This window comes from Pseudochaenichthys georgianus, chromosome 7 (assembly GCF_902827115.2).
Source record: "Pseudochaenichthys georgianus chromosome 7, fPseGeo1.2, whole genome shotgun sequence".
Lineage (NCBI taxonomy): Eukaryota > Metazoa > Chordata > Actinopteri > Perciformes > Channichthyidae > Pseudochaenichthys > Pseudochaenichthys georgianus.
Window position 1 is genome coordinate 42060833 of NC_047509.1, and position 13189 is coordinate 42074021.

At 39.8% G+C, this 13189-nt stretch overlaps 1 protein-coding gene across 1 annotated transcript in view; it reads left to right on the top strand.

The window, feature by feature from the left end:
- Nucleotides 1-1829, top strand: part of LOC117450173 (myelin transcription factor 1-like) — a 43481-nt gene extending 41652 nt beyond the window's left edge. The window contains exon 22 of the mRNA XM_071203591.1: nucleotides 797-1829. Within this exon, the coding sequence (XP_071059692.1) occupies nucleotides 797-940 (144 nt within the window). The 3' untranslated portion in view covers nucleotides 941-1829. The remainder of the gene's footprint in view (nucleotides 1-796) is intronic.
- Nucleotides 1830-13189: the final 11360 nt, after the last annotated feature.

A 13189-nucleotide genomic window follows, 5' to 3' on the forward strand; every position in this document is an offset into this window, starting at 1 on the left:
AGGTGGATAAACCCTTCAGCTCAGAAGCTCATCTGCTCAGCTTCTAATAACAATCCCTTAACAGAACTCTAAAAAACCAAAGGATCATGATCTTGTAAATAGCACCTTCTTCAATGGGCTAGCACAGGTGTCCCAGCTTTATTCCCTGAGGGCCACAGAAAAACATACAGCCCTCCAGAGTTTCATTCATTTCATGTTGGCAGCTCATCCCTTAAACAGCAGCCTGAGACGGCCTCTCCCTTCACAGCCCCCTATAAGGGGGGGGGGGGGGGGGCAACCGGGAAAATAGGAAGGGTTTACTTCTTGTTATGCAGATAAGTTATTGGGCTTTTTTGATCAAATAACATTTGTTGGAAAATATTATCATCAAAAAAAGTGGCGTATGAATGGCTTATGGCTTACATGAATACTGTGTCATATATGTTTCGATATATTTAAGAAGAACATTATAAGTGAAGCACGAGTTTCAGGTGTGGGTCATATTCCATTATACTTTAACAATTAGCTGAGGGCCAATTAAAACGGACCTGGGCTTGGATATAACCTCTTTTAAATCATTTTTATACACATATACAAAGAACTGCTATAGCTAGCTTGCCTCGCTGAGTGGAGCACCGAGGTGGAGGTTTCTGTCAAATGCTCCGCAGTCTATGGTGCGCGTTGCTAGTGAAAACAGAGCTAGTGTTGCATTGTTCTGAGTGACAAGTGGAAGTGTGCAACTCAAACTCAAGACGCACTGCCTGAGACATTTGGATATGATTTGTCTTTGGTGACCTCTGACCTTGCTTGGTTCCAGCAGGAGCCTGTGTCGGAGCAGAACTTTGACAGCTATGTGGAAACCCTGACCCACATGTTCACCAATAAAGACTGCTACCAGAACCCTGAGAACCGGGCTCTGCTGGAGTCCATCAACCAGGCGGTGAAGGGCATCGAGGTGTGACGGACAGGAGGACAGGCGGCGGGACATCAAAGCGACTACATCCATCTTTCTTTCCAAACCTTTAGATTATGTATGTAATTAATTATTCTCATTTGGAGCTTCGTCAGCTGTTCTTTGCATTAGTTTGATGTTTGCATGTTGCTTTATGATGGTATGAGCGTGAACACATAGTGTGAGCAGGGCTTCTCCAGGTACAGGCACTCAGTGCAGAGGGTCAGGAATGCAGTATGAGCCTGAGCTGAGCACATCCTCTTAGTTAGTGAACATATCCCAGCACTCATTCATGTTGATAGTATTCTATATGAGCATAGTGTTGTTGCACCTCCAGGACTAGTTTGTAGATTCATTCTTAATATTGCTGTGTAACTATTTAAGTCCTTTGCAAATGTTGTTTTAATAATGTATTCATTCATGTCTGCTGTATTATTCTTTATGTTAGCCTATTTATTATTCATTATTTATTTATTTATTCACTTTTTTAATTTTAAAATGCTACCTGAGAAGATTGAAATGGTAACCAAGAGAAGGGAATCATTTCCTCTGCATTGTTGAACAATGAGGAAATATTTTAAGATATCAACTATGAATTGTTTTATATATCTTATTTATTTAAAATACTGGGATCTTTTTAAGTGCAAATATTTTGTAACTAAAAGTTTTTTAATAATTTTCTAAAGATTTTTTTTCGGTGCTTCCGTTTATATGATTTTCCTTTTTATTTTCACAAACTATTTTGAGTACATTGCAATACACAGGGAAAATTGAGCTGCACATATTTGGTATTTATTTGGTGATGAAGAACAAAGTGATGGTGAATATTTATTTTGTATTGTCTAAGTGTTACTGATGGCTGTGTATGGATTAGTCTTTGGGTTGCTTTTGAAATAAAGGTTAACCCACAGTAAACGTGACTGATGTATGTTTATATTGACTCAATATACACAGGCTTTCAAAGGTATCTATCCCCCTTAGAAATGAAGGAGCTCTTTCTGGATCACAAGTGATACTTCAACCAAATCTTCTTGTCAGAATATGTATAGCATCCCCCATGTAACAGTATATTTTGAATGCCAATACGAATTATTCGTCAGCAGACTTTTAAAAGAAAAATGAAAAACCGGAAAATGCTGCTTGCCAAAGTATTCAGATTGTAAATATTAATATTTGGTACAGCCATATTTTGCTGTGGTAACAGTTTGAAGTGTTTTGTGGTAAGTATCTCGCAGCTAAAACTGTTCAGAGGGATTTCTGACGGTATAAACAAAACAAAATCTCAATGTAATGCATAAGCCCAACACGTTTTCTGAGGAGGGTTGAATACAACCATGCCACTGCATACACACCACATTGTGGGAGAACATGTAACACTCATTCAAATAAATAACATGAATAACCCATGCTAAATGTTAGGTTAATCACTTGGTGTAAAGGAAAGTATTCAGAAGTGGCCCATTACTGAAGCATTCACCATACACTCTTAGTCCAAAAGCATTGGCTTTTAATAATAAAAAGTACTGAAGAAGAAGAAGAAGCACTTTATTCATCCCTTACAGGGACATTTCTTTCCCCAAACTTACACACACACAGAGGATATACATGCTTTTGGAGCAGATAGCACTTCTCCGCGCCGATCCCATGAGTTTGCTTCAAAAGAAGGAACACTCAAAACAACCAGGACGAGGGTTAAACAATAATCTGTTTTAATTATAAAAGGTAATAATGCAATACAATATAATACATTACCATACCATACAAAGCCATATCATATCATATGCGTAATGTCAGGAATATGCCTACCCCTGCCCTGGTTCACGTGCTGCAAGACCCTCCGGTCTGAGCAGCGCGAGAAGAGAGAGCGAACAAAAGGCTGAACAGCTTCTTTCATACCAACACCAACAGGAAGGGGTGGAGTTTACTCAGCCTCCACACACACACACCCCCCCACATTCCAGAGACCTCAGTTGTGTCTTAAAGGATATTCCCTTGCTTCCAAAGATAACACAAAGATTTCATCTCTCATATCTCCAACTTCTGGTTACACAGAATACAAAGTAATTAAACCCACACATATACTATTCAAGATATGTAGACTTCCCTGAAACATGACATGCTAGAGATCTTAAGCAGAATATACTCTCATCCACCCAGCACCCTGTCCTGCATACCTACACCTCCCCCACAGAGCAATAAAACCCTGTTTACTCCAACCAGCCCTTGTTTATAGCCGTTTTAGTCCTCACATTTATGAAAGGATAAAACAGATAAATCAATATAAAACATAAACACAGGTATTGTTTTAACAGTATTCACTTAACTGCTACTATTGATAATTACCAGAGAAACTCAAGGGACCTCTTTTAATATCTGGAAATTGCAACAAGACTTTCTGCCATTTCAAATGTAACACACTTCTTAAATATCAGATGATAAGAATCTGCAATCCCCCTTGTTATCTAATTCTCAAGAGATACACTTACACAAGGCATTTTGAAACATATCTACTGTGTCTGTCCCCCAATATCGTATAAATCTGATGCGGCTTTCCCTTCACGGGTGGAACTGATCAGAGAGAAGAAGACTCCTCTGCTGCCTCGACAAGTCCCCCAGCCCACTGCCAGCCGCTTCCAAGTCGTTGCATGGATGTCCTCGAGGTCCTTCTCCTCCAGTCCGCTGATGACAGCATCCGAGTCGACCTCCATGACGAGAGCCAGATCCGTCCTGATGTCGTCCCCTGGTCCTAGCAGGTGGTTTCCCCGCCGCACACTGGCTCCCGTGGTACGAGCTGTCCCCCTTTCCTCCTATGCGGACGGCATGAGAGATCCGCTGGGTCACTCGGTCGGGGCCGGAGAGCCTGGGGTTGAGCCACATTGTCCTGATGACCGTCAGCCTCCTGCGTCTCGGGTCCCCCTTTTGGCGTCAGCAACCTGTGTGGAGAAATCTGATACAAATCCCTCAAGCCTACGCTCCGGGGCCCTCGGCTGTTTGAACCACCACTGCGTAGGCCACTTGGAGCCTATTGGTGGGGTGTCTTAAAACAACAGACGTCTGTGAACAGGTTTTCTAAATTAATTGTGCAGCTTCAGAATCTTAATACTTGGACTGTGCCAACTAAATAAGATCCCCAACATCTTTAGGTAAACTAAATAACATATTTCAATAGCTCTGAATTTCTGACAAGCATCTGTGTTTATTTTTAAATGAAATCCTTGAGATCCCATTAAAAATCTAAATATGATTTGAACTGCTAATGTTTCTGGTAAAGAAACACACTAATGTTATGGATTCAAAAACAACCAAAATCACAATACTAACAAAGTGAATGGCTTCCTGGTGATACTGCTTTTATCCGTCAGTGCTTAGATATTATCCTGCTGAAAAAATGAATACAGAATTCCAACAAACTGTCATCATGTCATCAACATTTAGATTAAATGTATATCCCCATAATGACCTAAACAATAAAGTCTATGGCTTTTACTTCTTTACCAGGCTAGTTACATGATGTTGTCTAAATTACATTTTGTCTCATTACATTACTATGTTTTAGCTTAACTGTAAATATGTTCTTTCTACATTTCAAACCTCAGTTACTTTAATACCTGTTGAAACATTAGTTGAAACATTACTCACAGGTCAACTTCTTCAGTATTCCATTCTGGACTTACATCTCTCTGGTAGCCCCTTGGCCACTGATTCTTTATCTGTGTTACCTGCTATAACTCAATCAATATTAGAGACATGTCAACATTCATCAAACAGTATCTTATCCCCAGATAGGGAGCAGGTCAATTCTAAAACTGTCAATCAATGGTCAGATTGAACAATCGAGTTGGGGCAGCAGGTTCCTTTCAGTCCCTAAATGAAAAATGTACATTGTGAAGTTTACACTCCCCCTTTTTACACATGAACTCATGTGTAACCACAATCCTGTATGGGAAGAAAACCTTCAGGTAATAATGGATTATAAGAAAATACCAAACATTTTTCCCAAATGTACATCCATCATTTCCACAGTAAACACCTCAGTGAAATTAAGTGTTTCTCTCCATCTTTCAGTCCTAAAAGAAACAGAATCTTCATGTTTTAGTTTGAGTTTCACATTCTGCAAACTGCAACCTCCTGTGGGAGTGAAATATCATCAAGTAGATTAGAAACGGGTCACATGTGTGGTTTCCCCTTTTGTGGAATGTTAGGAAACCTCTCATTTCCCACAGAGCCCCAAAAATAATGTGTTAGTCCAAAAACATGCTTGATTAGTCATTGTTTTAAATCATGCAGTTGCACTGATCAGATGCAGACATACACTCACTCACACTGTCAGGTTGTAAAGTCAAGTTTGGTCATTGACAGTGCCTTCTCAAGTTACCCTGTCGGTCAGGGTCAAAGGTCAGTTGGTCTCAGTCTTTTTGGCCATGTGTCGTGCTCTGCAGAGACTTTGATGTTTCAGCATAGGCCAGTATCCGTTGTCTATAAAAATCTGTATATATGGAGCGCCATCATTTATTAATTCACAATTACAACTATAATGTTCAAGATATCTCCAACCCCTCATTGGAACAGCTGTTTCCCACATTCCCTGAAAAGTGTCTAGCCAAAAAATGTCACTTCCCCATTGTACACCACTGCAGTTCATCCACATATAATCCACATCAAAATGTCCAATAGATCTATTTCAGAAACTTGGGCACACAATTATTATCTTGAGTCAAACCTCTACTAGGACCTGTGTAGCTCTTCTTCGGTCACTATACTCATGTATCTTCAATTCTGGTATACCTAAAAAACAATGTTAACGTCTTTAACCGTGCGTGGAACCCTGGGTGTCCGAACATGTAACAATCACTCCTTCCTCTATCAAGGAAGAAAAACAGAAGTAATTTCATCAATGGTTTGTCCATTAGGAGGTGGTGACGCTAGTCTTCTAAACTCATAATCTGGTGCCGTGCGCTTCCTGTGAAGCTGCAAGTAAGATTTTAAAACCCACTGCAGGGTGGGTCGAGTGACCCCTCCTCCCTATTGGTCGTCAATAATATGCATCATTACAATGGGTGATTGAAGGCCCCACATTATTTCCCATTTCAGCATCAGCCTTCTTTACTCTAAAATTACTTTTTAAATAGGAATATTTAGAAATGGAACAAATATTCAATCTTCAGAAAAGTTCTAGTGAATAGCCAACATATTTTAAAATGTCAGATGTATAAAAATAAGCCTAAATACTCCCTTACCATCAAAGTCCAAATCTAGACATAAGGTGAACAGTTTTGGTAATGGACAATTTAATCTAAAAACAAAACAAAATTGGACTTGTGTCCTTGTTATTTGTTCTTCAAAATACATTAGCAAATACCCTGTCAAGTATTCGCAACATAACTAACCCTCCCTAGGATATGAAATCCATTCATCCCTTTACTCATAGTTAGTTTATATGTCTAAATTATTATGTGTGACCTAATAATCAGATGTCTTGTTTGCTCAACAAGGATATTAAACTTTAATCTTTTCAGTATTCCAGACCATCGTTTAAACAATCAGCCTCCCTTCTCAAACACTAAACCTATCGTTGTACACCACCCTCTGGAAAACTCTTGCACAGTTATGCTGTCAAATCATTGCATAATTTCTTCAGAATCTGAACAGTCTGAGACCAGCCTGTCTCAAGATCTTGTCATAATGTGAACAGTCAGTGATGCGTTGTCCTCTGCAGCTGTAGTCAATTGGATTCATTTCATTTCAAACCTTTATTTATACAGATAAAATCCCATTGAGATCATTGATCTCTTTTCCAAGGGAGACCTGCTCAAGTAGTTCCACATGAAACATGTGGAACTACTTGAAACTACAATGAAACTCTTGTTTTGCACTGGGATGTCCTGAGGGGGAAGGAACCTATGGATCAATGTGGTACAATCAGCAGACACACGTTGTCCTCTGCACAGCAGGAATCCCCAAAAACTGCAGTTCCTCTTCACACCACTGTTGCCTTGGCAACGAGGGACAAGCAAAATGTCAAACCCTCCTCAGAGATGCGTTCTTTGCACAGTTCTTCTGTTTCTGTAGTGAGCCACTCTTCACCAACACACTGATTCAGAGTACAACCCAAAGGTGGCGCACAACTATCCAGTGCCGCTGTAATCACAATAAATCAGCAACTGGAGAAAAACTCAATTTAAATCTCTTCCCCCAAAGGGTTACAAAATAAAACGGCTGAGTGTCTATATGGTCAGGAATGCTGAAACATGTGAATGTTAAAACAAACCAATGGCAGTAGTCTACCCAGATTCTTTACTTCATTAAACGCAGTAAAACCACATTGGAAAATCTCTTTTGTCTAGTTGAAGTCCTGCTTCTAAAATTCTAGTCAGAAAAAAATAAACTTCATCTTTAAAATCTTCTTTAATTTGAAACCAAAAAAGGTCTTCCTTCTCCACCATGATCCTATCTCTACATCAAAGTCCATACAAACTGATTATTTATCTTTAGAAACCATGAGGAATGACAGTTCTCATAAAACACTATTCTTCCTTACTTCAGTTCTAAATCAAATGAGCCAAACAGGGAAACCCCCTTAACCACTTGCTTATTCTATTCTTTTTGAAATTGTTTATCTAAGTTGTGTTACAAGCAGGTTAGATCTGTAACAAAATACAAAACTAACTGTATTTAGCGCTATAATTGAAAAACAAGTAATCTGATCACAGTTAATGAATATATATCTTTGAACACTTATTATTGGTGGAAAGGTTTCCACACAAAATGTAATCTCCATTACTAAAGCTAAAACCTAAAGAAATCATCACGGAACAGTTTTCTGTCCTTATCACTTAATTGTCTCAATACAAACTAAAAAGCATTTTGAAAACTCCCACTCTTGAGAACATCTCAACACTTTATTCCATCTGAGCACGAGTGTTTGACAGACACGCCCTATTAATCCAAAACGGTCTTTAATGGTATCAATTGTGAACTTCCTTAATATGAATTGTAAATGCAACGTATGTTCTCTTTAGAACACAAATAGGACAGTAGCTGCTGAAACTGGTTAATAGCAGTTTTCTGTCAACCTAGTTAAGCATGTTGTTCTTATATCTAGTAAATATATTTGTATTTCATGTTTACTCACAAAACAATATGACATTATTCAGAATAGCAGTTAACTTTATACAAGTTTTACTCTCTCTGAACTCTTCAAAACATCTACTTCTCTTGTCTCTCTTTCTCTTTCCTCTTGTGCTCCTGCCCAAGCTTCCCTCTAATAATCGTTTCATCCATTGTGACATATTTACCCAAACTAAGTTTTTTAACACCTACATGTTTCCAGCATCGCATATTTCACACACTATGAAAGAACCTCCCTGTACTTAAAAATCCCACTGCCTGGTCAGAACAATAGTAAACCTGCAGAGCACACTAATCCGATCACAGTAATGTAATTTGACCCAAGTGTAGGACTATGTTGTTCCTAAAAATGTTAGCAAACACCAACTACAACATTTATAGATAAATTGATTTAGCAAAATGAAATGTTATGTAATTCAAAATGTGACAAAAGAACAATGATTTGTCTTACACAAGATTGTGGTCTAACAGAATGACTCTTGATCTCATGGGGTCAAATGACTTGGATGCTGCTCATCCTGAACATGTGGCCTGAAGAACAAAAGGACCTCTTACTCATTAACCCAATGGACTCTCAGAGATGAGATCTAGCCATGAGGTGGCTGACTTTAAAATGAACTGTGAAAAATAAACCACATGCATGTGGGTACATTATATTTTACACAATATAACACAAAACAACACTACATTAAGACAATAACCACTCAAATGAGCCTTGGTGAAAAGCATGAAAGACAAAACAACTTAATCTACTCTCATTGTTCGTGTACATCTTTACTCCCACTATTCCACCCTCAATATGCCAACTTGCTGGCCCACTAGTTTAGCAGTAGTTGAACATCACTGTTGCATGATCAACACAACTCCTAAATAACATTACAATATATATTTCTCACAGTGAGCTCGCAATGCCCAACAAATTCTCATCTCTCCATGTCTGGATCTGGATCTGGATCTGGATTAATACTGAGCAGAGTCCAATCTAGGTGGAATAATCCACTATTATGTTCAATTTGAATCAAACTTTAACCTGCATGTACTTCATATACTCATCAAAACCCATTCTTACTTCCCCTCAACGTTACTGTATGCAATTCATTCCTCTGAACTATAAGTACAATTCTCAGTAAATGACGAATACCACGAAATTCACAATGCAATGTTTCTTATTTATTTAAATATCTACGAAACATTGATCTATTAATCTTCAATGTTATTCACTCCTTTTTTAGAGGAAAGCTGTGAAGAAAAAGTGGGGGCTTTCTCGAACCCACGGTATCCTTCCAGCATGACTTCGCATTTCTTTATCTGACTTTTCTCCCTTATCTATTCGTAATTATTCACAGAAAATTATTCCCCGTACAGTCTATCCAGCTTTATGGTGCGATGTTTATTTCAACAGATAATGCGACCTTAGAATGCGCTTCGATACGGCTTTTCACACAATGTGACATTCTCATGGAACCGAAACCCAGGTCAACAGAATCCTTTATCGTCACGTTTAGCCTTCTAGATTTAACCCCACAGAACAAGAGAACGAGATTCCGTTCGTTTCAAAATGGCTTTTTGAAATTTGCGTATCTCTCCCTTGGATTTATGCTTATAATGCAACTGCAGCTTCCTATGAGACTGAAGAGCATTATTCTGTTTCGTCCTGGATGGTATCTTTTTTGGGAAACCACTGAACTTCCGCCGACGGGCTGGCCGTCTCGATTTCTAAAAAAAAACACGGGGCCTTTCACCTTCGTCTTACACTCCTCGTCGCTTCACGTGTAGCTAACGTGTCAGTCGTGCGATTCTGAAAAATCCACGAGGTTCCTAACCGTTGCTTTATTAATCTTATTTGTTAGTTTGTTACCTACCTATGCTAAAATATGCATTGCACTCTTTACCGTAAATGACACCTGGAAATATCTTTGACAACTCTAAAATGTAGCTTGAGCCAATTACAGACCTTCGATAGAAACAGGCGTCCGTTTTACCTTTCAGTTGGATCCATAGTTGTCAAATATTATTCCAGGCCTCTCGCTCCGTCCGCTGGCTGCCAGTGTTTCCTCAAAAAAAAACACTCATGACGTCACCACGTCGGCACGTCCTTACGTCACCACGTCATGACGTCATCACGTCGGGGTCACCATTTGATGGAGCAGATAGCACTTCTCCGCGCCGATCCCATGAGTTTGCTTCAAAAGAAGGAACACTCAAAACAACCAGGACGAGGGTTAAACAATAATCTGTTTTAATTATAAAAGGTAATAATGCAATACAATATAATACATTACCATACCATACAAAGCCATATCATATCATATGCGTAATGTCAGGAATATGCCTACCCCTGCCCTGGTTCACGTGCTGCAAGACCCTCCGGTCTGAGCAGCGCGAGAAGAGAGAGCGAACAAAAGGCTGAACAGCTTCTTTCATACCAACACCAACAGGAAGGGGTGGAGTTTACTCAGCCTCCACACACACACACACCCCCACATTCCAGAGACCTCAGTTGTGTCTTAAAGGATATTTCCTTGCTTCCAAAGATAACACAAAGATTTCATCTCTCATATCTCCAACTTCTGGTTACACAGACTGCTTATTATTAATACAAAGTAATTAAACCCACACATATACTATTCAAGATATGTAGACTTCCCTGAAACATGACATGCTAGAGATCTTAAGCAGAATATACTCTCATCCTCCTAGCACCCTGTCCTGCATACCTACACCTCCCCCACAGAGCAATAAAACCCTGTTTACTCCAACCAGCCCTTGTTTATAGCCATTTTAGTCCTCACATTTATGAAAGGATAAAACAGAGAAATCAATATAAAACACAAACACAGGTATTGTTTGAACAGTATTCACTTAACTGCTACTATTGATAATTACCAGAGAAACTCAAGGGACCTCTTTTAATATCTGGAAATTGCAACAAGACTTTCTGCCATTTCAAATGTAACACACTTCTTAAATATCAGATGATAAGAATCTGCACAGGGGAGGATACACACACACACACACACACACACACACACACACACACACACACACACACACACACACACACCACACACACACACACACACACACACACACACACACACAGGAGAGGTAGCAGAGCAGAGAGGCTGCCAGGTACCCGGCACTAAGGGAGCAGTTTCGAGGTTAGGTGCCTTGCTCAAGGGCACCTCGGCAGTGGCCTTGGAGGTGAACTGGCACCTCTCCAGCTACCAGCTCACTCCATCTTTTTTTTGTCCGATCAGGACGTGAACCGGCGACCCTTCGTTCCAAGACCAAATCCCTACAGACTGAGCCACTGCCGCCTCAAATACTGGTATGAATCTGGGTGATTCTGGTATGAGATGGTATAGAACACTATCTTGAGTAAGGTGGACTTCATGGAGGAAACTGTAAAGTACTCTGATTACTTGTAACAGAGTATTCCTTCACTCTGGTACTTCTACTTTTACTTAAGAACAAGATCTGTGTCCTGCAATCAAAATGTTACTAATGTAAAAAGTAAAAAAACTTTAGCATCATATTATACTTAAAATACCAAAAAGTACTCATTATGCAGATTTCAGAATAATAATATAACTAATGGGGGAGTGATTTGTAAAATATCCATAAAGAAATAGTAAATCTGTTTACAGTTCTGTGTCAAATGGGTGTTCAGAGAGGTATCCATAGATCTCTTCATTTTGCTCTCCAAGTGCACCAGATTGCAGTAGCGTGGCGTGGAAATAAAATTAGGGGAAGCCAATAACACGTCTTTTCTTTTGGGTCGGGGGTGTGGTGGTCAATGTAATAACATAACCAGATGAGTGATTACAGCACCCGGTATCATTTTACACACATTTGTATCATACAGAGATGCAGGACTTACACACGCCTGTTATCTAACCGACAGGTCCGCACGCACTCTCCAGCCCAAACTCTAATAAGCATTCATTCACAACTAAATCAGGAGACCTTTAACGTTTTACGTCCGATTCGCTCCTTTTTTCCTCGCAGCTCCTGTTTGGGCATCGGCCTGTCATCAGATTTGATTTGTTCTTGCTACTGTAGCGGAGGTTTAGTACAATTATTTTTTGATTAAATACTCCAAATCTCCACCATCCATAATTACACTTGCTTCAGTTGCTTACTACTTTCTAACGGCGGTGAGAGTGGTGCAGTGACACTATCTATCTTCTATCAATTAGTTTTATGATTCGAAAATTATAAAAGTAGGGTAGACATGTGGATATTATCCGACTGAACACAACGTGCATTTATCTATCTAACAGGTTCGTTTTCCACTGACCTTATTTCGAGCTATTTTCCAAAATCCTATGGAGAAATCCCATTGCTTTTTTGTCGAGGGAAACCGAGCACAGCTTACTTCCGGGTTTTAGGACGTCACTGCAACACTAAGTTGATGCGATTTAATTGGATTGTGAGGCAAGGGAAGCCAGCCGCCTCTGGCTTCCATTGGCATGGCCCTGACCAATCACAGGTTGGCAGGGGCATGATGTGAGCCTAATCTGATTGGTCAATCCCTCCATTTTTTTTCACCAAGGGAAGCCAATTTCGGCTGGCCTCCTCTCACAACAGAGAGTGCAATCTACTGTCTCACCATAACATCGACAGGGGCGCTGTTTCACTTTTTGTAAAATACTCAGTGTTTTTATTTATTTATTAAAATTATAACTACAATCCAAAAAAACAGGGGAAGCCTGGCTTCCCTTGTCCTCCAGGAGAAAACGCCACTGCCAGATTGATGCATTTAACTTCAATATTTAAAAAAAAATCTTCCTGGGGGAGCATGCCCTTATAAAAAATAGCACTTTACCCCTGCCTATATGCCATGAGCTGATTATCGAGCCTTCATTGTAACAGTCGTGGGTACACTGTGTGTGTGCCTGTGGGGAGTGTTGCAGTAGAACATTTCACTGTAGCGCCAGGTTCCTTAATGGGAAACCCTACATGTTTGAGCACCCTCTATGAAACGTCAAGCTACCCCACAGCACCCCCAAAAGAAAATCTCTGGTGCTGATACTGGCCGCGGCACATGAAGGTTTTGTGTGGCCCCCCATGAAAATAATATGCCCTCCCTGTAGATTTGTTCTGGCGACGGGTCTGATTGTATTT